At 51.0% G+C, this 25,849-nt stretch overlaps 2 protein-coding genes and 1 non-coding gene across 3 annotated transcripts in view; 1 reads left to right on the forward strand and 2 right to left on the reverse strand.

The window, feature by feature from the left end:
* Nucleotides 1-600: 600 nt before the first annotated feature.
* On the reverse strand, nt 601-25,280 carry ADORA2B (adenosine A2b receptor). Its single transcript, XM_027047404.2, has 2 exons — nt 24,817-25,280; nt 601-1,550 (listed from the first exon to the last, which is right to left on the reverse strand). Exons 1-2 carry the CDS (start codon nt 25,149-25,151, stop codon nt 884-886), a joined length of 1,002 nt encoding a protein of 333 aa, XP_026903205.1. The 5' UTR covers nt 25,152-25,280; the 3' UTR covers nt 601-883.
* Nucleotides 1,530-25,849, reverse strand: part of SPECC1 (sperm antigen with calponin homology and coiled-coil domains 1) — a 336,294-nt gene continuing 311,974 nt past the window's right edge. Inside the window, exon 15 of the mRNA XM_053212405.1 lies at nt 1,530-1,550. Coding sequence (XP_053068380.1) covers nt 1,545-1,550 — 6 coding nt within the window. The 3' untranslated portion in view covers nt 1,530-1,544. The remainder of the gene's footprint in view (nt 1,551-25,849) is intronic.
* On the forward strand, nt 13,498-13,627 carry LOC113596008 (small nucleolar RNA SNORA18). Its single transcript, XR_003416714.1, has one exon. It is a non-coding gene; the product is annotated as a small nucleolar RNA SNORA18 (small nucleolar RNA).

Here is a 25,849-nt window from a genome sequence, read left to right on the forward strand (position 1 = left end):
TGTCAGGACTTTCCTACTTGGGAAGTTTGGGCTGGGTATAAACTTCTCCCTTTAAGCAGTCTTCAGAACAAAGAATAGAAGGTAGATTCAGCACCCTGAGCTGGTTTTTTAAGTTTTATTTTTATTTCATGTCATACACATACACAGTTCTAGGATTTTACTTACTAAAATTTTCACACTTGGGCTCCAGCAAGTTGGCCAAACGTCAGCTTGGTAGAGAACTAAAAATCACTGCCTAACTCTAGAAGGGGAAGATGCAGTCTGGAAGAGGAGGGATCGATCCCATTTGTCCAGTTTCTTCCTCTAGGGTATGGCTTTGCAGTATGCGGAGAAGAATGTTAGGAAAATTGTTATCTGATATTCTACTTCAGAACTTATTAGAGTGTCATTTCCCCAAATAAATACAGCAGTTTCTTGACTGAAGAATTAAACTTTTAATTTTCCTGGTCACCTTCCTAGGAATAAGTATGTATTTTTAGTATGTCCAACTTTTGTTTTTCCATTGCTTCTAAATTAAAAAATATTTGTATTACAATAGTTCACAGTGTTTCACAGTAAAATAGTTTCATTTTCTACCAAAAAAGAGGCAGACTCTTAAAAAAAAAAAAAAAAAAAAAGTCTTTTATAATCCATTCAAGCCATCAGCATCATCCACACAGTGGGAGCATTCAGAAAGAACCATAAATACATTCGTGAGCCTTTGGAGCCTACTAATAACATGTACATATTAGCTAGGTATGTGGTGACTCCAGGGGAGTACTTAAAAGAGGCAGCCCATATGCTTACAAGGTGTAGCTGTCTTTAACAATGGGAATCAGCTGGTCACGTCCTGTCTGTCCCTTTATTGTGAATTTATGCCTTCTTAAAGAGGCCAGGACCTAGGTCATAGGCCCACATCGAGAGCAGGCTGCACCCCTGGCTGCCCATGCCCACTCTTGAGGACATCTGTCTGGCAAAGAACATACCTGGAGATGATTTTGTGAAAAGTATAGCGGAAGTCTCGGTTCCGATAGGCATAGACGATGGGATTGACAACTGAGTTGGCGTGTGACAGGAGAATGGCCATGTTCATTGCCCACTTGGGCTTATCCTTAGCCCGAGCTGGCTGGAAAAGAGTGACACAGTTGATGGCATGTACTGGCAACCAGCACAGAGCAAAAATCCCAACGATCATGGCCAGGGACTTGGCTGCATGGATCTCCCGCTGGATGATGGTCCTTGAGTGGTCCATCAGCTCAGTGCGCTGAAGCTGCTTGCAGGCCACCATGAAGATATTGATGTAGATCACCAGCATAATGAGCAGTGGGGGCAGGACACACCCAAAGAAGTTGAAATAGACCATGTAGCTCATGGGGACCACATTCTCAAAAAGACACTTCACAAGGCAACAGCTTTCATTTGTGGCTCCATCCCAGGGTTCCGTGCAGTTGTTGATGGCACTGTCTTTACTGTTCCACCCCAGGAATGGAGTCAGTCCGATGCCAAAGGCAAGGACCCAGAGGCCAGCAATGACTCCTCTCGCTCGGGGCCCAGTGACCAAACTCTTATACCTGTCCAAAAGAACATCATCTGTTATCGTCAGTTTGCAGTACTCTGTAACCAGAGTCCAAGACCCCCACCTCTGCTTTTGTTCCATGGCCTTTCCCCATGACAACCTTTCAGGTTCACCCTCAAAGGGCACCACAGCCTTTTACCCTCAACATGATACCTGCAAAATCAGTATGAACGGTTTTGCTCTAACAAGCTCAATAAGATTTTCATTCTTGACTTACTAGCTCATCTCTGTTGACCACAACAGTCAGTGGGAAGTGGGAGAAGTCTCAGAGGGTGCTTTCTAATTACCCACATACCGACTTATGAGCACAGGTCTTCTATAAGGCGCTGCTCGAAGTGGTGAGCTACATCAGTAAACAGAACACATAAGATCCATGCTTTTCAAAAGCTTACATTCTAGTGGGGGGGGGGGGATGACTTATAATGAACAACAAACATATCAGTAAGTTGTATGATATGTTAGAAGGAGAGGTGTGGTGTGAAAAGAGAAAAAGCTGAGTAAGGAAGACCAAGACTGGCAGGGACTGCGGTTTTCGAGAGGATGTTCCAAGGCAGCTTCATCAGTAAGGTGCCATCTGAACTAAAGTTGAAGAAGTGAGAATTGGAGCCCCCAGGAGTCACCACTCCTTGGTGGCTCTGGGCAAGAATCCTTCTGGTCCTCCACAAATACACAAGAGATCTGTCCCAGACGATGGGAAGAATCCTCCCTGAATATCTCTGGAAACTGCTAGAGAACAACACTTCTGGTGATGCCCCTCTCTCTGTTAGCAGCAAAGTGGATAAAAACTGGGAAATAACTTAGCAAATATGAAATCACTCTTAGTAATTTTAAACCTTTAAAATCTTACTTAAAATTGCGAGAAATCACAATACACAATGTAGACATTCTGCCATGAACTAGTCCACATATGGTTAACAGCAAAGCTATAAAGTTGGCTATTAATAATTGATCAATAATATGTATTCAATGTAATGTATTGAGGAAATGAAAGAAAATCCTTCCTTAACCTCTAGGAAGAAAATGGGGAGCTAATTCGATACACATTACCTTAAGACCTGTCTACGGTAAGTGTCCAATTTCCTGTGCCTGCAGTATAAAGCCTATACGTGTCAGCATGACCCACAGAACCCTCCAGGCCTCAGCCCCACCTACCCAGTGCCTGCCATGCCTAGCCAGCGGCTCCCTCCTGGCCCATGCTGCTCGCAACACCGATGAAACACCTGTTCCTATTTCAAGGCTCACCTCCTGTCCTGATCACCTCTCAGGCTGACACCACTCCCACTCTCTGGCCCCAGACATACACCTGGCATACAGCTTGTTTATCTGTTATGTGTGTTTTCCCCTCAACTAGAATGTCAACCTCCTGAGGACTAGGACCTTGTCCCTTTGTATTGGTATCCCAGGACCTAGCACGGTGTTTGACATATATAGTGGGTTCTTAATTATATGGCCATTATGAATACATATCTGATTTGTTGTCAAATCGGTTTAAAAGAAGATTCTACTTAGGAATACCTGATGCTATGGCCTGGACAGTCAGGAGAGCCAGTACCGTTTGTTGAGGAAGTTAACAGAGACCTTGACTGGTAAGTGACCATGATCCCTAATCTTTTCTGCTCCCAAGAAGGGCAGCTCTCAGCAATGGGCAGCTCAGTTGTGGGGCCTTTACTACAAACGACCTGCTGGGCTCAGTTGCTCACTGAATTTTCCTTAGCCAAGAAATCCATCTATTTCTAAACCTTTCTGTTCCCTTCCTCATTCAGGAATGTACAGCCATTCCTTACAAAAATGTTATTCCTGTCCATTACCTCACCAGAGAAGCTATTAGTCTCTGCAGGATAACAAGGCAGCCTCCCTAAAAGCCAGGCACTTAGAATCACAGGAATTTAGATTTATGAGGCAGGTCCTCAGAGATCAACAGTGCTGCCCGTTCTCTTTTGTTGTTCACAGGACTCAACTGTATTTAATCAAGTACTGTTGAATATAGGCTAGTCCTGAGCCGGGATGAACTGTATATTGGCTAAGCAAATCCTCTTGTAGGTGATGGTCTAGGGGGGATAAATGAGGTGGTTTGGTCAATGAGACAAAAGGAAGTCTGCGAGGGTACTTCCGGGAAGGATGTTTACTTCTTGATGAAAGGAGGGAGACCCATGAGGAGAGCCCTTCCCCATGCCCATCCCTTTCTGCTCTTGATGCTCTTACGGGAGGCTGTGGTGCCTACAGCTGCAGCAACTATCTTATGACCACGCGGGCTGGCCTGGAGACAAAGCAAATGGCAAAGCAGAAGGAAAGAAACCCCAGAACCATCATGGCTGCGGCTCCACGTTCTAGTTAAGAGATCATTAAATATCGATTTCTGAAGCTACTGGTAACCTGCAGCCAAAAGCATACGAACTGGAAGGGACTCTTCTCTCTTCTAAGCGGAGTTCTCTCGTTTTACAAATGAGGAAACCGATACAAAGTCTGTGAGTGACAAAAGCAATATGAGAACCAAAGAGCAAAGCTAGGTCAGGACTCTCAAGCCTGTGTTCCTTGCACCATATTACACTGCTGTTGTACTTGACGTTTTTTAAAGCAGTATTAGACACCGAGTATTCTGTACATGGAGGGATCACGGGGTGGCTTCCCACTAGAGTTCAAAACAAAACGAATTCACAAAGCTGCTGGATGCTGCAAATGTGAAAAACTACCTTTTTTATAAATGTTTATTTTTCAGAGAGAGCGCAAGCAGGGGAGGGGCAGAGAGAGGACTAGAGAGAGAATCCCAAGCAGGCTCTACACCTCCAGCACAGAGCCTTGCGTGGGGCTTGAACGCACAAAACAGTGAAACCGTGACCTGAGCCAGAATCAAGAGTCGGACGCTCAACTGACTGAGCCACCCAGACGCCCGTGACAAACTACTTTTATGCTAAATTGGCTTAGATAAGGAGAAGCAGAAGATTCCATCAGGGGAGCAGCTGGTCACCACTTTGTGAACCCCCAAACACAGCCTCTCTTCCCTGTTATTTCATGCAGAGTTCTTTCTTTGTACCAAGCGCTCTGCTGTCACTGGAAACATAATCATAGCCCTCGTGGGTTGTAAAGCTAACGAAAGAGACAGAAAGTAAACAAGTAAACACGCAGATGTGTAATTACAAATCAGAATGAGTTTGGCCAAACCAAAATGAATAGGATGCAGATAAGAGAAAAACAGGAAGACTGTGGACATAGGATGTCAGGGAAGGCTTCTTAAGCAGAGCTAAAGGTTTCAAAGGAGTATAAAATTTGAAGAGTAGGGAGAAGAGCATTCCAGGCAGAGAGAATGGAATAATGGAATAAGGCTTTCGGACAGGAAAGGATTTCACTTTCCTAAAGAAGCAAAAGGAAATGCGAGTGACCGAAGATCGGGCAGGGCCAGCCACAGGCCATGGGAAGGAAACTCGATTTTGATATTCCAAATGCCTTGGGAAGCTGTTGAAGGCTTTTAAGTGGGAACGGTAGTAACTTATGTTTTATAAAGCTCATGGTATGGAGACTGAATTTTAGGGAAGCAAGAAGGAAAGAAGGGAAGATGGGTTGCAAGGAGATGAACATCAAGAGAACAGTGGATGTCGGTATCCTGATGAAGACAGTCCGTAGAGAGAGAAGATGGAGGGAAAAGGCAAGATTATTAGGGAGCTACGAACCTGAGGAGGTTGGAGGGTGTGGGTCCAGTGCACATGTGAAGGGACACTTCTCTGCTGTGGCTCAAGTAAGGACAACAGGGATAGCGCAGGAGGGGAGGGCTGGGTGGTCAAAAGGCAGGGGCAGCAGCCCTCTTGAGAGCTGCTGTCCCCTCAGATGCTCGGGAAGAAAATTCACTCCCTAAGGGTGAGGGCATGGCTAGGGCCCTTGAGTGGTCTCGGGAGTGGAAGTGGGAGCTCACTAGAAAAATGTGGCAAAGAGAGTGCGGCGGGGGGCACCTGGGTGGCTCAGTCGGTTGAGCATCTGACTTCAGCTCAGGCCATGATCTCACAGTTGACGAGTTTGAGCCCCACATCGGGCTCTGTGCTGACAGCTCAGAGCCTGGAGCCTGCTTCAGATCCTGTGTCTCCCTTTCTCGCTGCCTCTCCCCTGCTCATGCTCTGTCTCTCTCTGTCTCAAAAATAAATAAACACTGAAACAAATTTTTTTTAAACAAAAAAAATGTGGCGGGATGGTGGCCACTGTGGCTTTAACAGTGGTTAACTGTGGTACAACAACTGTTGTTGATGAGGTACAGGCTGCATCGTGGAATCGGGAGACCAAAGGAGAGAGAGAAAGACTGAGGAGACCAAAGACTTGAGACCAGGGTGCAGGTGGGTGGTACGGTTGGCACGAATAAGGGGAGCAGGGGGGGTGGCAGCAGGGCGGGGAGAGGACAGGGGCAGTGTGTCTGGACATTGGCAACACCAAAGTTCCATGTCTACCCTGGAAAGGAGAGTGGAGAGAACCAAGAGAAAGAGCTCAAGCCCAAGTCCCCACCTGAGGTCTAGGTGTAAGCAGAAATAGGGGAAACCGTGTCCTTGGGGATGCAGATCTGGGTCAAGGCCAGGTGGCCAAGGGAACGTTCAGAGAAGAGGTCAAAGAAATAGGGGTGCGGTGGTGACCCAGAGAGCGCAGTGCTTGGGAAGGCGAGGTGGGACTTTGGGTCTAGTCAGCCAGGGAATGTAGAGAGCATTGTGGGGTTGAAAATTAACAATTAGGGGCGCCTGGGTGGCTCAGTTGGTTAAGTGTCTGACTCTTGGTTTCAGCTCAGGTCATGATTTCTCAGTTTGTGACTTCGAGCCCCACCTCGGGCTCTGTGCTGATAGTGCAGAATCTGCTTGGAATTCTCTCTGACTCTCTCAAAATAAATAAACAAAATATTAAAAAAAAAAAAAAGAAAACTAACTGAATTATTGTTAATTGGCTGGGCTAAATACTTGGCTAAAGCTGACACTGAAGCCACGTCTCCCTTTTCATCTTTAATATGCCAATGGCACTTGAAACTCTAAAGTAGAAAAAAAAAGTTTATCATTCCTGTCTTTTTAAAAACATTTATTTATTTGAGAGAAAGAGAGAGAGAGAGAGAGAGAGAGAGAGGGCGTGTGCACAAGTTGGGGAGGGGCAGAGAGAGAGGGAGAAAGAGGATCCAAAGTCGGCTCCATGCTGACAGCAGAGAGCCTGACGGGCTCAAACTCACAAACCGTGAGATCAGATGGTTAACCGACTGGGCCACCCAGGCGCCCCATCATTCCCACTTAATCTAAGACAAGTCTTCCTTACTCACTTCCTCCCAACTGGTAGATAGAATGGGAACATTCTGGCAGCCTTTGAACCACACGAGCCAACGCTAGGTTTTGGAGACTTGTGCCTACAGGCCCCCTCCCCCCGCCGTACAGAACCGCAGTAACAGGAGCCTCTGCTGTCTAAGCGCCGCCTCTGCACAGCCTGCCCCACCCATCCCACTCAGACCAGGCCTCCGAGGTCAGGGCTGCTCTCTCTCCTGTTTACAGATGCAGACACTGAGGCTCTGAGAGGTTACGTGATTGGCCTCTGCCCCTGACTGCAGTCAGGACACAAACTCAAACAAATCTGACTCCAATTTTGCCAAAGGGAGTCGTTTTCCTGCTCGGGAACATACAACTCCTCCACGGATCCCAGCTCCCGCCTCCACTGGTCCCTCAGCCACAGGCCCACCATGGGTGCAGCCAGCCGTGGGTCTGCTGCTTCACCTTCTCCCCTGCCAGAGCTGCTCGCTGGGTCCAGGGAGCCTCCCCTGTGGAGCCAGCCACGTGGGAATTAAAGACTTGAAGGATGGGGGCCCTGCTACTTTCTTGGGAAGCAGTCCTTAAAAGGCAGCAAAGAGACTTCCTGTATTCTGTTGGAGGACACAGCCAGGCCCACAGGAGCAGCGTGGGCTCCAGAAATGAAAGCAATTTTAGCGCTGGGGCTCCAGTACCTATAATGGCACAACAGTATCCATGAGGCCTGTGCCTGGGCCCAGGTGGGAGATAGAGATGTTGGAGAAAGCAGACAGGTGTCCCTGCACTGGGCAGGATGCTGGAAGGGATGACCTCCGGGGTCTCTGGCATTCACGAAGGCTCTAGCAGCCTCCTGCCCTGTCTTCTCATCTCCTTCCATCTGGGCCCCCATCCTTTTCCTAAATGCTGGCCTCCTTCCTTGGCCCCACCTCTTGCTTGCAGATTTCATGCTTTGCTCCTTATACACCAGTGGCTCCCAGAACATCCTCCTGTGTGTGTGTGTGTGTGTGTGTGTGTGTGTGTGTGTGTGTGTATGTGTATGTCCCCAAAACATTCCTGAAAGGCAGGGGCCAAGTGTTTTCCTGCATCTGCCCCTATGCTGGTCTCTGCTCTGCCACGGAGGGCCCCGAACACAGCAGTAAGGGCCGCAAAGCCGGACGTCTGCCCCAAACACAGGAGGTGTAAATAAAAGGCGATGAAGAGATGAATAAAGGAAGCATAAGCAGCTTTATTATTCCAAACAAGCAGGAACAACTGTATCCCACACAAAAAGGGTGTTCTGGGCAAGTCCACGTTCTGGGAAATGCACTGCCGTGCACGAAGCGGTGCTGTGATCCACCCGCTCTCCATAGAAGGGGCGCATTAGCTAAGGAGATTGATAGGAAAACAGTCACATGGGGGGAATCAACAAAGGGAACAGTGTGGACGCTGAGGTTACATAACGAGAGAGGAATCGCCAAGTGCCGCATAACAAGTGCTGGCCTATTTCTGGGGCAGGGTCTCCTCCCTCTCTGGCTCTGCAGCCTTGGCTCAAATCAGGCCACCTTCTTGGTCTCAGAGATCAGAGTGCCCAGCTCTCAGGAGCTCCTAGTTCAGCACATGCCCGAGGGCAGCTACCCCGGGCAGTGGCCCGGGGGCTGTGCAGCATCTGTGCTCTGGCATCAAAAAATGACACTGGGGCAACTGGCTCGCTTAGTCACCGGAGCGTGTGACTCTTGATCTCTGGGTCCTGAGTTCGAGCCCCATGTCGGGTGTAGAGCTTACTTAAAAATAAAAGCTTTAGGGGCGCCTGGGTGGCACAGTCGGTTAAGCGTCCGACTTCAGCCAGGTCACGATCTCGCGGTCCGTGAGTTCGAGCCCCACGTCGGGCTCTGGGCTGATGGCTCAGAGCCTGGAGCCTGTTTCCGATTCTGTGTCTCCCTCTCTCTCTGCCCCTCCCCCGTTCATGCTGTGTCTCTCTCTGTCCCAAAAATAAATAAAACTTTGAAAAAAAATTTTTTAAATAAAAGCTTTAGGGGTGCCTGGGTGGCTCAGTCGGTTAAGTGTCCAACTTCAGCTCAGGTTTGTGGTGTGTCCAAACCATCTCATGGTTTGTGGGTTTGAGCCCCGTGTTGGGCTCTCTGTTGACAGCTCAGAGCCTAGAGCCTGGAGCCTGGAGCCTGCTTTGGATTGTCTACCTTGCTCTCTGCACCCCACCCCTCAAAAATAAACATTAAAAAAAATTGGGGAGGGGGTGCCTGGATGGTTCGGTCAGTTAAGTGTCTGACTTAGGCTCAGGTCATGATCTCATGGTTTGTGAGTTCAAGCCCCATGTCAGGCTCTGTGCTGACAGCATGGAGCCTGGAGTCTGCTTAGGATTCTGTGTCTCCCTCTCTCTGTGCCCCTTCCCTGCTTGCCCTCTGTCTCTGTCTCTCTCAAAAAGAAAATAAATATTAAAAAAAATTTTTTTTAATAAAGATCTTTAAAAAAGAAAAGAAAAATGGGGATAAAAGTGTCTGCAGAAACTACCTTCCATGCTGTTGGGACCTTCAGCAGATACAATGTGTTCAGAACACTTTACGAATACAGATCTCTTAAGTGAATGCATATGGAGTTCTGCTGCTGTTTCTTGAATCGTTTCCTGTTTGCTTAGGGACTTTTTTCTTTATATTCTGTTTGGCTCACAAATCGTACTCCTCTGTAAGACAAACATTTCTGCTTTAAAGCGTGTAAATAATCCAGTTTTAGAAAACCTCATATTCTCTAAAGGTGCACACGAGTAATGACAGGACTTCCTGTAAAAACGGGCTTAGGGCAGACCCCTCAAAACCTACACAATTTCCTAACTAGACGACTTAACTCGGATCACCTGGGCAGGCAGTTCAGCGGAGCTAGAGGCTGCCACAATGAATATTAAAACGCAACCCAAAAATCTAGTAGAAATTCTGGCGAAACTTTAATGAGAGCGAGGTCAGTAAGTGCCCAGACAATGCAGATGAAAGAGCTGTTGTGAGCCGAGGGGCTGTGATGAAGTGGGGCACGGTGGGCAGGGCGGCCAGCCACGCCAGGACCACAGGCTGGGATGTGGCTTTCTGAGGAAGCAGGCCCAGATACGGGCACCGTTTGTTTTTTTATTCCTCCCCGTTCCTGGGAGCCCACAGGGGCTCCTGCGACACAGCAGTCAAACGGAGGGCTTTTTCGTCTTCTGCTGAACCACGAGACTACTCCCCCATCCCAACTCCTTTTTCCTGGAAGAATCCATAGATGAACCAAGGCAGTGTGCCCTGAGCCAGCACGCTTCCCTCTTCACCCGTGACACGTACCGGAGCTCACGCTGCAGGAATTCGCACAGAAGCAGACCAGTGTGGACCGAAGTCCACTGCTGTGCTCCCCGGGCACCTCCGGGTTCCCACGGCACCCCTCCCCAAATACCTCCCACGAAGCCCTGTTTTCTGTCTCCTCCCGCGGAAGCATGCGCAATGGCAAGCCTGTTTCGTTCACTGTTGAATCCAAAACACCAATAATGGGCCTGGCACACAAGTGCTGAATAGAAGCCTGAGTTTATAAGAAGAGAACAGAACTCTGGCTTCTTAATCACATATTACGTGTTTTAACACCCACTTGGTAGCTCTAAACAAAACAAGGCACGGGGCGGGGGGAGCATGTGAACAGTCTTGAGCTTCAGCTTCTAGTTCACAAGAGGCCGTCTGTAAAAGAGGGAAATCTTTACGCTGAGTAGTTGCTTCCGTTTTTCAGATTTCTCATGGTACCAAACTAAAAAGGTTTTTAAAAAGTTGTCATGGATGGAAACATAAAAAAAATAAAATAAAATAAAAAAATTAAAGGGGCACCTGGGTGGTTCAGCCAGTTGAGCGTCTGACTTTAGCCCAGGTCATGATCTCACAGTTCGTGGGTTCGAGCCCCCGTGTCAGACTCTGCGCTAACAGCTCAGAGCCTGGAGACTGCTTCAGATTCTGTGTCTCCCTCCCCCCCCACCTCTCTGTCCCTCCCCCACTCGTACTCTGTCTCGATCTCAAAAATAAATAAACATAAAAAATTTCTGTTTTCAAGTTGTCATGGACAGAAAGAGAATTTGAATAGCACTGTATCTAGCAAAGAAATAGAATACATAGCCAAAAACCTTCCCATAAAGAAAACTTAAGGCCCGGATGACTCCACAGATGAATTCTATGAAACATTTGAAGAACAGATAAAACCATTCTTACACAGAAAGAAGAGACGCTATTTGGTTCTGTTTATATGCACTTCAGGTCTGGGAGTGGGAAGAAGGTCTCTCATTTACCATTTACGATAAATGTATTGAGGGCCATCTGCCTTGTGGTCACGGTCTGGGATGGTCCTGGCTCTAGTGTACGGGTACCCAGCAGATAACAGGCTATGGTCACCAGAGCTTACCTTCAGGCTGTGCGCTTCTGATGAGGCTGGGGCCCTCAGCTACTCTGGCTCCTGGCAGGGATGGGGAGGGGATTCTCCTCTACTCTAACAAGTTCCGACGTGTCTGAATCCCAGCGATGGACCTGACTGGGGCCTGAGCTGAGACCACTGCCACACGTAAAGGTGGTCAGAAAGAATGCCAGGTGTCCTTCTCAGTCGCCCAAGAACAACGGACGATGAGTATGGGTGGCAGAAAAGAAAGTTTTCCCCACCAGCTTACTATGGCAAGGAGACAGTCCAGAATGGTCTGATAGCGATTAAACCCACTGAGATTAAAGGATGGAGACCAGGACCAGGTCTCCCAGAGTTCATCTTTGAGGCTGTTTTTTGGTGAGTCTCCTATTACGGTTTCACGTATCGGGGGTGACCCAGGGACAGATCATGGTTGCTGGGCTCCAGACTCTGATTTTCAAGTGAAATAAGAGTCCCTAAGAGAAAGGGCCCCTGCCTGACACCGAACAACAGAAGAAAAAAATACCTTGTCTCCTCTCCCGTGGCTGGGGTTAAAACACACTGCTTCAGATACAACATTATTTGTCAAAAGCATCGGCCTCTGAATACACAAACCGTCAGAAGACATCAGGAGGCATGTATTATCGATGTGTCCCATTACTGATGATGTCAACTTGGATCACCTGGTTATCATGGTGTCTGCCAGATTTCTCCACTGTAACTATTTTTCCCTTTGTAATTAGTAAATATCTTGTAATAGATACTCCGAGACTTTAAATATCTTGCTTCTCATCAGACTTTCACCAGTGAGTTTTAGCACCTATTGATGATTCTTGCCTGAACGGGTTATTACTATGATTGTTGCCAAATGATGACTTAACTCAAGCATTCCTACTCATTAATTAGATGGCGTGCTACTGTAAGCAAGAGTTCTTCAAATCATTATTAAAAAAAAAAAGAAAATCTCCTAGTTCTGTTCATTGTGAGGGCCTAGAAAAAATGACGCTCCAGTAGCAATGAGCACACGGACCCATACGATTCTCCACTGAAAAGGAAATCGGGCTCCTTGGAAAAATGGCTGATCTAAAGGTGGAAAATAAAATGTGAGCTTGAAAAACCTTTCTGTGGCAGGAAGTAAGGAAGTGCTCACAAAATTGATGAGAACGCTTACAGAAGTGAATTTGGATGGGCTCCCACTGGCCAATTCTGGGCCTCAACATGAAAAACACAAATGGATGATAACACATTGAATGGAAATAATATTCCGTTAAGTCCATACTGAGATTTTAAAAAAATAATTTAAGGAAGAGCAGAGAAAAGGTAAAACTCTTCTTTATGAAGAATGCCAACCAATAAAGGTGGAAGGAATGAAAAGAAAGAAAATTACCATTTTACATGGTAATAACGTACTCAGGCAAGAATCCTCAATGAACCCGGGCTATGAAAACAAACCCTTACAGTGACAAGCCCCGGCAGACACAGCTGTAACCCAGTGATGAGATTTAGCAACCCAATAATGGGACACACTGAGATCGCTTGCCCTCTCGTGTGATGGGCTGAGACAGCCATAACGTTAAGAGAGCTGGGCCCTTATCCTAAAGCACTGGGAATATTACATAAACAAAAGGAGGTGCCATCAGGTTTTCATTTTAGAAAGACTGCTGTTATATGAAGAATGGGCTAAAAGGGTGAGCACGGATGCAGAGAGACCAGACAGGATTTTCCTGGAACAGGGTAGAAGTAGAGACAAGACCAAAGAGAAGTGATTGGGGACTGATTTCAGAAGTGTAAATGACAGGACCTGTTCTTTTTAAATTTTTTTTTTATTTTTTTTTAACGTTTATTTATTTTTGAGACAGAGAGAGACAGAGCATGAACGGGGGAGGGTCAGAGAGAGAGGGAGACACAGAATCGGAAACAGGCTCCAGGCTCTGAGCCATCAGCACAAAGCCCGACGCGGGGCTCGAACTCACGGACCACGAGATCATGACCTGAGCTGAAGTCGGCCGCCTAACCGACTGAGCCACCCAGGCGCCCCTAAATTTTTTTTTTTAATGTTTATTTTTGAGAGAGAGACAGACAGACAGAGTGCGAGCAGGGGAGGGGCAGAGAGGAAGGAAGACACAGAATACAGAGCAGGCTCCAGGCTCTGAGCTGTCCAACCCAGGGCTTGAACCCATGAGCTGCAAGATCATGACCTGAGCCGAAGGGGGACACTTAACCAACTGAGCCACCCAGGTGCCCTGACAGGACCTGTTCTTTAATGTCTTTCAATAAAGCTTTATAATTCTCTACGTTAGAAAAAATAAAGCAGTTGAGGTCTATCCCAAGGGGATTTATTCTGCAGACCTACATCACTGGAAATGCCTCTAGAGCATACATGTGGTTTCCTTCATTCACAGAACTGTGTGTTAGATCTGAGGGAAAGAACTCCAGGACCTCGATCATCTAAAATTATGAAAGATCTAACAGCACATTTTTTAAATTTTTTTTATTTTTTTTAATTTTTGAGAGAGACATAGTGTGAGCGCAGGAGGGGCAAAGAAAGAGGGAGACACAGAATCCGAAGCAGGCTCCGGGCTCTGAGCTGTCAGCACAGAGCCCGATGTGGGGCTCGAACTCACAAACCGCGAGATCATGACCTGAACCAAAGTCAGATGTTTAACTGACTGAGCCACCCAGGCACCCCTTACCAGTCACATTTTTGAAATCTCAGGTATTGGCATGTACCAACAATCTGTACAGCTCAAGGGCATGACAGTGTAGGGGTGAATAGGATTGGAAATTATTCGTGTTTAGAGGGTGTCTGAAATTGAGAACCAGACAGATCCATCTACTCTGAACCTACATGTGGCCCCAAAGAAAGTGGATCCCAAAGATTACAGGAGGGGAAGTTGTGAATTATGTCCATATTCAAATGGAGATCAAAGAAGCCCAAGCCAAGAATTATGGACTGACAGGGACAGCTGTGGATTGAACAAAAGTTCATTCTAAAAGGGCTATTTTGAAGGTTAGAATTCTGACTTTGGAGGAACTAAGGTGACTGGCAGCGAAAGGAATCACATATAAAATCCCTTAAGTAAAAATTAATTGACTTAAACTTTTTTAATTAAAAAAAAAAAAAAAAACAGCAGGTTTGGCAGTGGTATTGAAATTAGCATTGGAAATCAAGACGTCATATACAAAAAGCTGCTCCTGGAAGTTTGTGGGTTGTAGGACCGGAGCAAAACAGGCAGTCAACCAAAGAAGGTGAGGCTCAGAGAGGGGAAAGAAGCCTGAATATGTTTAGTGGACGGAAGGAGCCTGCAGACCAAGAGGCTGCCATGCACGAGGCTGGGAGTAAGAACATTGCTGGGCTCCCAGGAAGCAGGCAGACGTGTGTCCAGAGCCAGGTGGAAGGACCACCCGGCCCAGACTCTCCAAGCTCCAAACTCAACCACCTACTGTTATTGCCTAACCTGCAGGCACCTTAACCATAACCCATGCAACGCCTTCCCGAAGCCCCCATGTTTGGGGGGACGGTGCCACCCGGCTGCCCAGGAATCTCAGGAGTCACCTTGGACTCCTCCCGCTTCCCTCATGCCTAACATCCAACCAAGTCAGCAAGTCCTCTTAAGCCTGTCCCCAAAGACCCCAGCCTCTAGTCACAACACCTCACTCAACTTGTGGTGTCAATACAGACACAATGGGCAATCACACAGGCTGACTGCTTATTTCACACCCTAAGTCCCACCCTGCCTGGCCCTGACGAGCCACGTCTTTGGTCCTTGTTCACTGACTGTGGTTCCAGGGCCCATATTTGGTTCTTAGGGTTCTTTCCTGTCCTCGTCTCTGGGCTGTGTAGCTTCACCGATGGCCCCTCTGCCCCGAACTCTGTCAGACCCTTTGGCTGGCATCAGACATCAACCTCCCCTGGTGCAGACATTCAGAGTTTACGCATATCGGGGCGCCTGGGTGGCTCAGCCGGTTGGGCGTCCAACTTCGGCTCAGGTCATGATCTCGCGGTCCGTGAGTTCGAGCCCCGCGTCGGGCTCTGTGCTGACTGCTCAGAGCCTGGAGCTTCCAATTCTGTGTCTCCCTCCCTCTCTGCCCCTCCCCTGATCGCTCACTCTCTCTCAAAAATAAATAAACCTTAAAAAATTTTTTTAAAGAAAAGAAAAAGAAACAGATGGCCAGGGGAGAAGCTCCAGGCCAGCAGAGAGCAGGTGCCAGAAGGGGCTTTAAAGACAAGCAGGAATCAAGGGGAAGACTGCCTGTGGACCAGCTGTGGGCTGCCTCACTGGCCCTACTGTTGTCCCCTATCTCCCATGGAGCACTGACCCCTCACTCTCCACTCTCTCCCCAAACTGCAGCTTGAGACCTTGTGATGGAGGAGGGGATGGGAGGAAGTTTCAATTTATACACTTTGTGAAGTTGTCTGAACCTCATGGATCCAAAAGAGGTTTTTTTCACAACCGACTCAAAAAGTTTTCACCTCAAAAGTAAAAATATGAATGCTAAAATAAAATTAAAAAATAGGGTAACTAGGGAGGAAAAGTCAAAGAATTCTTCCAGAGGAGAATAAAAAGTTAAACTATTGGAAAGTCATATCTAAGAGAACTTTTAAGAGACAAAGATCAGTCAAGGAGAAAAAGTCTCCATGCATCAGTTAAGAATCCCAGAAGGAGGGACGCCTGGGTGGCTCAGTTGGTTACGCGTCTGACTCTTGATTTCAGCTCAGGTCGTGATCTCATGGTTCGTGGGATTCTCTGTCTCCCTCTCTCTCTGCCCATTCCCCACTCATACACTCTCTGTCTCAAAATAAATAAAAAACTGAAAAAAAAAAAAAAAAAAAAGAATCCCAGAAGAACAGAGAAAAGGGAGATAAGAAAAGGATCAAAAAAATATTCTTTATCAGAATCTTAGAACTAAAGACAGACCTAAGTCTTCAGATTGGGAAGATTCACCAGGAAGTTTCACCCCCAGTGAAGGAGAAAAACTGAAGGTCAGTATTCAGACCCAGCCTCCAGAACACCAAGCAAAGGCAAGTGGTCCCAATGGCTTCCAGAGAGGAAGTACAGGTTACAAATAGGAATCACCACACATGAGACTTCTTGGGCACCACTGGGCGTTGCAGCAATGCCTTTACACTTCTGAACGGCATCCAGTGACACTACCTGTGACACGTGAGAAATAAAAACACCATTGGCATAGAAGACCCCAGAACGTTTATCTCCCATGTCTGGAAAAAGTCACCTACGGGTATGTATACAGACAAACAAACATGGAATCCCAGAAAGAGGGAAGAAAACATGGAACGTGGGGAACAGCAGAACAACTCCCAGAGTACAGGAAGACACCACAGGACCATCGTATGGCACGCCGAGAGGGCCCGTTACGTCAGCCAGCAATGGGGATGATGAAGAAGTCGGATCATCCTAAGGATCTGGGATGCCATGTTCTTCCTGGAACTTTCTCTTAATTTCCAGGTGGGTAACTCACCATCTAAACATGAAGCCAACTACAGTGGGGGGTAGTTTTGAGCAGCAGATAGCATCTAAAAAATAGAATTCATCTGACCTGGCCACTGGCACCACGTCCTGGGGACGCAGAGTTTAGCGATGGGAGTGCATGCCCTAGTCCAATCGCTCTGCTCTGCTCTGGGGTGAAATAAATCCACAAGTCAGACATTCGAAATGCCGTTCATCGGTTTCCAGTTTTCAGAAACTCTCCGCAGGGTTCAGGAAACGTTATCACAGTTACGGAATAAAATGCAAATGGCATTAACCTCGATAATGTAAAAGTACTCCTATAATCTGAATGTGTCCAATGTAGCATTCTTGCAGGAAAAGGCACAAGAAACAGCGGTTACCGCTGATGGGCAATTTGGGAAACCACAGATCAGAGATGGAGACTGACTTTCCACAGTTTGTCATTTTGTAAAACACTTGGTTTCTTCACAACAGCATGAATTACCTTTTCGAAAGTAAAACCTCCACTGGGTAGGCAGGGTGCTGAAAGCCAGTGGGAGGCGGAGAGACATGGGGGCGCGGGGGCCTGCTGGTGGTTTACTTTTCCTCGTGTTTCTTGACAATTAACAGATCTTGCCTACAACTGATGGAATTAGAAATCAGGGCTGAAATATGATCCCCAGAAAAATATCCACATGTAACAAAAAACTGGGAGGACCAGGGTGGGAAAGAGGGCGTGTGGCCCTCCGGTGACCTGGGAGAGAGTCAACAGATTCTATTTAAAGATGGCAGCACAGACCCAGGTGTCACCCAGAGGCTAGTGACCCTCGGAAGAGATGCCAACAGAAATGGTCTGGTGAGGGCCGAGGGAGGGGAGACTTTTGCACGTGGCTCCAGCTCAGCTCAAAATTCTCTTTCTCCCACTCACCCCCATACAAAACCCCAGCTTCAGCCCTCGAGGAAAAGCACTCCCCCTCCTTCGGCCCAGGACGTGTTAGAGGGCCACCACGGAGCCCGTGACACTCTGTTCTCAACTTGAATTCTTTCAACGAAGGCACATTTGCTACCAGCCGTCAAGTTCTGGCTGCCCAAGGCAGCGTCTCATCAGCCTGTCAGCCTCAGAGATCAAGAGCACAACCTGTTGATGCCCTTGGGGAGAGTAACGATGTCCAGAGCCCAAGTCCTGAAGGGTCAGTAAGGAACTCGAGCATTAGGAAAGGCCAGGCCTCCGTTTCATCATCTGAGGAGAAAGGAGGCAGGCAGGAGATCCTCTACAAGTCCTCGCCACTGTCAGTTCTGTGCTGTTTCACGCACGAGGGCCAACGTACAGCTTTCTTCTCCCTCATTCGGCCACATTACTGCCTAGCTACAATCTTCTTTGTCCTGCACAACGTCTACAGAGTCCCAATCACAAGTTGCTGGTGTCCCCATCCACCCTCTGCTAGAAGGGACCCCTCGCCTATTCTTGGACGACCATGGTACTTTCCCTCCAGCCGCTCGCATGCTGGCTTAAGGGCTCCCAGAAAGACACAGTACACCGTTGTGGCAGCTGTGTGACCCTGGGTGATCATAACCCTCTGAGCCTTGATTTCCTCATCTGTGAAGCGAGGAAAGTAACAGAGTTTGCCCCCCTAAGAGTTGTAAGGGTTAGAGGAGATCAGGCACGTGTAGGGCCAGATGTGCAGAAAAGCCTTCTGAGTGGCTGCTGTCCACAATATTAAAAATTCTGATGTCTGGAGTAGCTGAGGACCTACGTCCTCGTGTCTGTCCCTGTAGCATATGTATGTCCATGCTGTGCTCACAAGCAGACAGAACAAAAGAGCGTGTGATGTGGGAACTGGGTCCTGTGAGTGCGTGGCAGGGAGGGCCTGAGAGGCTGGAGACCCCATGCGTGAAGTCACAGAGGAAGGAGCACAGATTGCCTGTCCTATGAAAATGTCGGTAACCTCTGTCCCTTTGCACACACTCATTCGCCATATGATCAAAGGAGCAAACCACCCATGCTTTTCGGAATTCCATGGAAATGCTGCTATAACACTAAGTCAGGGCCATGTCCCTTCCAGACACACACAGAGTGGCGCAGGCTGTGGCCTGATCTGCACGGGAGCTCCGGGCCATGGCTGGCCTCAGATGGCCAGGTGGACCCTCCTTCCCCGACCCTTCAGGTGCTCTTGCCCACAATCCTGAGTCCTCAGAGGCTGCCCTGTGGCTCCCAGATGCTCCTGGATGACTGTCCAGCTGGTTGGATGCTACCCCCAGTGAGGGGACAGGACCTCCAGGTACCTCACCTCCAGACTGGATCACCCTGGTTCTGAGACAGCTCTTGTGGGCCTTACTGACCAGACCAGACCAGACGCTTGTGCCGGCAAGGAACTAACCCACCCAGGAACGAGCCCTGGGCCAGGCTGGAACTTCCCACTAGTACTTCTGGACATGGGCTCAGACTCCAGCAACTGTCGCATCTGCTGCTGGTTTAATGTGCTGGCTCAGGGCTGAGGAGTGTCACTCACAGGGGGGGGTTATAACAGCAGAGGGGCACCCAAGTCCTAGGTGACTTTGTCCAGTTCTGAGTGCCACGCTCCCTTGTGTGGGTAACAGGATGGCCCTAGGACTGACTCAAACCTGCTCTCCCCTGGCCGGCCCTCACCCATAGCACCTGCTGGTTCTCCAAAGGCCACTCCTCCCCGTTCTCCCTCAGGCCTGTGACAGCCTGTCAGAAGATGGTGTCCCCCCCTTCCTTCATTAAAACTTCTGGACCATCTTTTTTCTGACATCCTTTTACCAGAGAGCTCTGCCCCTTGCCTGCATCGGCCATCTCAAACTGTCCCCCCGCCCAACACTGTGCCAGCGTCCCCCAGCACAAGCTCTTCACCCAGTGACTCACACAGTCCCCCAAAATATGGGTGCCTACCCCATGCCAGGCAGCATGCCAGGGCTGGGGGCGGGAATTCAAGAACAAGCCCCTCCCAGGGGTCACAGAGCTCCTGCTCGGGGCAGAAAGGGACTACAACTCACGACCAAGGAAAGATGTACTTTAGGGAGAGTCAGTGATAGACAAGCTCAGGGGCCAGGCCCTCTGCAGGCGAGGAGGCGAGAGGCAGCACAAAGACCAGCTGGGGAAAGAGCCCGGCCCGGCGGGGCTGTGTGGGTGAGGCGGGAAGGGGCGAGAGGCGGGTGGGCAGAAGACAGTTAGCACAGGATCCTGAGGCCCGGGTTAAGCCGGGGACTGATGGGATCCGATTTGAGGCTCAAACCCTCCTCTCTGGCAGCATTCTGGAGAACGGCAGTGGGGGGGGGGGGGGGGGCGGGTGGACTCCACGCCCCCTTCCCCCCCCCCCCACCGACGGAACTGACCCGGAGCTACTGAGAGCACGTGTGCGATGGGGCCCAGAAGTGACCTTTAGGTTCGACCAGAATGGAGGCACCGCAGGGCAACCCAGGGGAGGCAGTGGGAGTATGGCTCATGGGAGCAGCTTACTGCGGAGGGCCACACAGGCCTGCACAGATGTGGCCCCTCACAGCTCTAGGGGCCGGAAGCCCCGCCCAAGGCTCTAGGGCACAATCCGCCCCACTCCCAGCTCCTGGTGGCTGTCCCCCCACTCCCACCCTGCATCTCTGCCTCCATCTTCACTTGGCCTCCTCCTTCTTCTCTGCGTGTCTAGTTCCAAGGATGTGATGGCATCTAGGGGCCACCAGATAGCTAATCCAGGATAAACTCTTCCTCCCAAGATCCGTGTAAGGGAACATTCATTGCTTTCCCACATCAGGTGATATTCACAGGTTCCAGGGATTAGAACATGGACGTCATTCGGGGGAGCCACCATGCCACCCACTACAATGGGAATGGTCTGGAAGAGAAAGAGGACACTGATGCACAAGACAGAGGACTTCCCAAGGAGTGTCCTTGGGATGGCCGGAGGGATGCGACCCAGACCTGAAAATCTTTCCTAGCTTTACTTCAAAACAGCACTAAAGATGAATTTTATCATATGGGATTTGTACAATGTTGAAAAGAAAAGGGGCAGGGCGCCTGGGTGGCTGAGTTGGTTAAGCGTAAGCCTTTGGCTCAGGTCATGATCTCACAGTTTGTGGGTTTGAGCCCCGCATCGGGCTCTGTGCTGACAGCTCAGGGCCTGGAGCCTGTTTCAGATTCTGTGTCTCCCTCGCTCTCTGCCCCTCCCCCACTCATGCTCTGTCTCTCTCTCTCTCAAAAATGAATAAACATTAAAAAAAATTATAAAGAAGAAAAAAAGGGGGGGGCATCTGGGTGGCTCAGTCAGTTAAGCATCCAACTCTTGATTTCAGCTCAGGTCATGATCTCACAGATCGTGAGTTCGAGCCCCGAGACAGCACAGAGCCTGCTTGAGATTCTCTCCCTCTGCCCCTCTTCGGCTCGCTTGTTCTCTCAAAATAAACTTTAAAAAAAAGAAAAAGAAAAAAATTTTTGTAAGAACACTCCAAAACCCCTGCCAACCCCTACCCTACAGCTAAGGGAGCCTCAGTGGAGGACACATGTCACCCCAGGCAGTCTTGCTAAGATGTCAGTCCCCACCTCACAGACTGGCCATGTTGGAACAAGAACTTTAAAGCCTCCATGTAGCAAAGGGAACAGGGAGGGTGACAGGGTCAGGGTCCATGGACAGAACAGACAGACACACCCTCTTCCATTCAGAGGACCAATCCAGCCAACAAAACACTCCCCGGAAAACACCCTCCTTCAGCTGCACTGGGGAAACAGCTGCCCTTCAGCCGATTGGAGACTCAACACCACCGGACACTGAGTCCAGGAGCAAGGCAGGGCACGCCCCCAGACAGAGGCGAGTCACACAGTCACCCTGCCACACAGCTCAACTGGGGGTGTGGCACGAAGGGGAACCGGATTAGATTAGGGGGGAGGAAGTACTCCTGCCAGGTGAAGTGGACTGAGGGTGAAGTGAGGGGGGTGGGGAGCAGCTGTGGGCAGACACGGCCCCTCCCCTCCCCCTCGGCATGCCCCCACCTCCACCCTCCCATGCCCCCCACCCCCATCCCCCATTCCTCCCCACCCCCATCCCTGAAGGCTCCCACCTCCTTCTCCTCCCCCCCTTCACCCCACCCCAACAGGCTCCCACCTCCTCCCTCCTCCCCTTCCCCCCAGGCACGCCCCCACCCCCAGCAGCAAGGGAGCCTCCACTCCCAGCTCTGCTGCGTGTGCTGCCCCCCAACTCTGCACCGGTGTGGGGGGGACCCTCTGCCAGGGCCAGCCTCAGAACTGTGTGGACCTGAACTAGATTCTGTTTGTAGACACCCCTCACTCTGAAGACCAGGGACAGTGCCTGGTGTGAGCAGACACTCCTCCTTTTCAAGTTCAGCCAAAGTTGTCATTTCTGTGCCTGGCATCACCTTGGGGCTCCCCTTTCTCTCTGCACTGTGATCTCCCCAATGTTACTAAACGCCTTGGCAACCGGGCGGCAGGTGGGGGCTACGGTCTCCGCGGCCTTGAGCTGCGCTTACAGCCGACCACTCTGGCCTCACACTCAGAGCCCTGGGGCACGGATGCCTTTGGAGCCCCCCTCCCCCACCCGTGAACTGGTCCAAGGACTTGCCAGTTCCTCAGTTAAAGATACCGATAACTGGAATCCCCCCGCCATGCCCCACCCCACAGATTCTGACTCAGGAGGATCCGGGAGGGCCCTGTAATCTGCATCTCAGCCTGCTGGGGGTGGGGTGTCATACTCCCCAGAAGCAGGAAGCGCTCACAGCTGAGGGAAGAAGACCGACCGGCCCGGGCAACAGCCCTCAGGAGCACTCAGGAGCCCTGAGAACCCGCAGCCTCTTCAGCCCTTGAGGGTGGGGGGTCGGTGCCAGGGACAGGTGCCCTTCCTGGGGCTGGGAGTTAGGGCTGCTGGCACACACCTCTTCCAGACCTCTGAACTCCCGTGGGCAGGCAAAGGCATGAGCCCTTGCACCTCTCCACTGACCATTCTTCCCGTCCTTCTCCTACATCTCACCCTCCTTCCTTTGGCAAATGCAAAGAAGTTAGGGGCTTGTGATTCACATTTCTTTCCCCTTAACACACCCACACCCATTTTTTTTCTAAGACCCCACCCAACACCAGGACAAGAACTAACAGATTGAAACTCCTATGGAGCTTCTGGCTCCATGGGGCAGAGGGGATCCTTCCGGTACCTCCCGGTGAGCTGGGGGCTTGTGTGACTGCCTGCTGGACACAAACAATCCCAAAGGCCATCAAGTAACCAACATGAAGACCAAGAGGCAGAAAGGGGACTCCTAAGAGACTATGCCATGCGGCCCCAAGTCCCGGAAATCCCTGGGCTCTTTCACACCTGATGGGATGCATGAGGCCCCCTGGTCAGATGCCAAGGGCAGCAGTACATGGAAAGGCCCAGACATGCAGATTGGGCTCACAGCCCGGCCAAGCAGGAGCTTCCTGTTCCCAGGAGCACAACCAGGGACCCAGGACACAACCCACAACAGGCAGGCTCAACATGTCTGCCTGCTAAAGAGGCTTCTAGGAACATTCTCCTGGTCAATTCCTTCAAACACATATCCCTTACAACCACCAATTTACTGCAGGCAGGATCTGCTTCCAGAAACAGCACTCCGCTTTCTGCCCACATCCCAAACACTGACACCACACACAACCCTGCAAGGCAGCCTGAGGGCACAGTGGGAATATGGTGCCAACTCTGAGTTCAAGTCCTGGCTCTGACACTCATTCCAGACGCACCATCCTGAGCAAGACTCTCATCTCCCAGGGGCACCATCCCCTCATCTACAAGAGGCAGGTACCTACCCTCTGGAATCACTGCAAGAATGGAAGGATAAAAGTTTAATATCAACTGCCTCAATAAATTCCTTCCCTTCCCGCCTACTCCTGTGACTCAGTTTCCTTTCTCAGCTCCAACCCAAAGAGATCCCAAGCTCACCTAACGCAGAAATGCCTAAGAGGCCCAGGCACAGAAGACAGAAAATAATTTTAATAAGCCCTAAGGTTCCCTGATACTCTTGCCCTCAAGTGCTCACCTTTTTAATTTTTTATTAAAAAAAATTTTAACATCTATTTCTTTGTGAGAGACAGGAGACAGAGCGTGAGCGAGGGAGGGGCAGAGAGAGAGGAGGAACACAGAATCTGAAGCAGGCTCCAGGCTGTCAGCAGAGCTGGACGTGGACTAGGACCGGGAGATCATGACCTGAGCCGAAGTCGGCTGCTTAACCACTGAGCCACCCAGGTGCCCCTCAGATGCTCAGCTTTGAACCTGATCATCAGCTACACCTGGGGCTTCATCCCCTGAACCCTACATTTTCTCACTGGGTGAAAGAGACCACCCTTAAGTTTTCCAGTTTTCCGAAATCCAGGTGGCACTTCCCCGCCCTGCTGGGACAGGGCAGTGGAGGGTAAACAAGGTTACACAAGGGGCATGCAGCTCTCAGGCTGTTCGTGCTGGCCAACGGGGCAGCACTTTGACTTTTAAAGTGTACGGAGGTGATTTGAGTCCCCATTTAGCATGCAGGCACAGATGCTCCTAGTGTTCCCTAGAGTTAATTGGGTCCTTCCCCAGCCGCACCCCACCCCCCGCCCGCATTTTGTGGCAGGTACATTCAGAACTTGGGTCTCCAGTCGTGTCCATTCTGACAATGCAAAGCCCCAGTGTTCAGAGCTGTCCCCTGGAACCGCCCCAGCCTCCCGGGCCTCCAGCACGCACAGGGTCGTGTCTGCCCGCTGCTCTGGACTGCAGATGAGGGGTGGAAGGAAACAGTCTGGGGGCCCCGCTCTGGGTCGGCAGCGGGTGACGAGTGAGAGGAAACAGTTATCGCCACAGAGGAGGAGATACGATCACCAAACCTCATGCGCCCGTGCCCCACCAGCCCGCTGGGGTGGCGCTTTCCCCGGAGTTTCCACCGCGGGCCGGCGACCGGGGACCACACTCCCCAGAACTCCTAGCGCTGTCCCTACGCGGGTCCCCCTAAAAACACGTGCGCATCCAGGGGCGCAGCGGCCTCCAGGGTCCTGTCTCAGGCACCAAGAGGGTCTGGGCAGCCCGGCGCACGTGTCCCTCTAGGCTGGGAACCCGAAGTCGGAGCGCCCCGCCGCGATTCGGCCAGCAACCTGGGCCTGGAGCGGGCAGTGCTTTCCGGGACTCCGACGGGGCCCCGGGGTCGGGGACGCCGCGCGCCTCACCTGAGCGGGACGCGGATGGCCAGGTACCTGTCGACGGCCACGGCCAAGAGGCTGAAGATGGAGCTCTGCGTGAGCACGAGCACGAAGCATGCGAGGAAGAGGCAGCTGTGGAAGTCGGTGCAGAATCCCAGGCTGATGGTGATGGCAAACGGGATGGCGAACAGCCCCACGGCCACGTCGGCCGCCGCCAGGGACACCAGGAAGTAGTTGGTGGGCGTCTGCAGCGCGCTCGACGTGCCCACCGCGACGCACACCAGCACATTGCCCGCCACTGACAGCGCGGCGATGGCCAGCTCCAGCGCCACATACAGCGCGTCCTGCGTCTCCAGCGGCATGGCCGGGCCGACCCGGCCCCGACGTCGCCTACCCGGGCCGCGCTAGGCGCGGGGCAGCCGCGTGGGCGCCGCCGGGCACCGCCGGAGCGCCGCACCGCGCGTCCGCCAGCCGCGTCTGACCCGCCAGGCTCGCGCGCTCGGGACCCGGGCTCCGGGGGCGGGACCGCGGGGAGGCGGCGACGCCCATTGGCCGGGGCGCCCGCCCGTCTCGGACCCCCGGCGGAGCACCGCCCCTTCTCCCGAGCCCAAGTCTGCGCCCGCGCGGGGCCACGAGGGTCTCGGCAGCACGCGGCCGGGAGCCAGCGATGGATCCCGAGGCGTCGTGCGGTGGCGCTATCTGGCAAAGTCAAGTTCCCCAACTTTCTCTAAGGCTCCAAATCTGTGGGTGTGTCCCGGGCGGTCTCACTGTCTGCCAAGCAGCGCGGCGCACGCAGAGCCCGGGCCGCCTCAGAGACAAGGCCCGGACTCTGCGGGCGGGGCGCCCGCCACGACCCCCGCCCCGCACCCCTCCCCCCCCCCCCCAGCCACTCCGCGGTCGGGCGCGGCGAGTTGAGGATCTGAAGCCCTTGGGGAGCTCTCCCACCGGAACCCTGGGCACCCCACTGGTCAGGCAGGGCTCGCCTTGCAAACTGGACGAGATGCCGCAGGAGGGGACGAGGAGCCTGAACTCGCAGACCTCCTTAGGCCATACGTTCCCA

Source organism: Acinonyx jubatus, chromosome E1, assembly GCF_027475565.1.
Source record: "Acinonyx jubatus isolate Ajub_Pintada_27869175 chromosome E1, VMU_Ajub_asm_v1.0, whole genome shotgun sequence".
Classification (NCBI taxonomy): Eukaryota; Metazoa; Chordata; class Mammalia; order Carnivora; family Felidae; genus Acinonyx; species Acinonyx jubatus.

Bases quoted from the DNA above. Each gene is read 5' to 3' on its own strand.
- ADORA2B (XM_027047404.2), bottom strand. From the start codon at position 25,151: ATGCCGCTGGAGACGCAGGACGCGCTGTATGTGGCGCTGGAGCTGGCC. The intron at 1,551-24,816 runs GTGAGGCGCGCG...TCTTTTGGACAG, and splicing joins GCCATCCGCGTCCCGCTCAG to GTATAAGAGTTTGGTCACTG.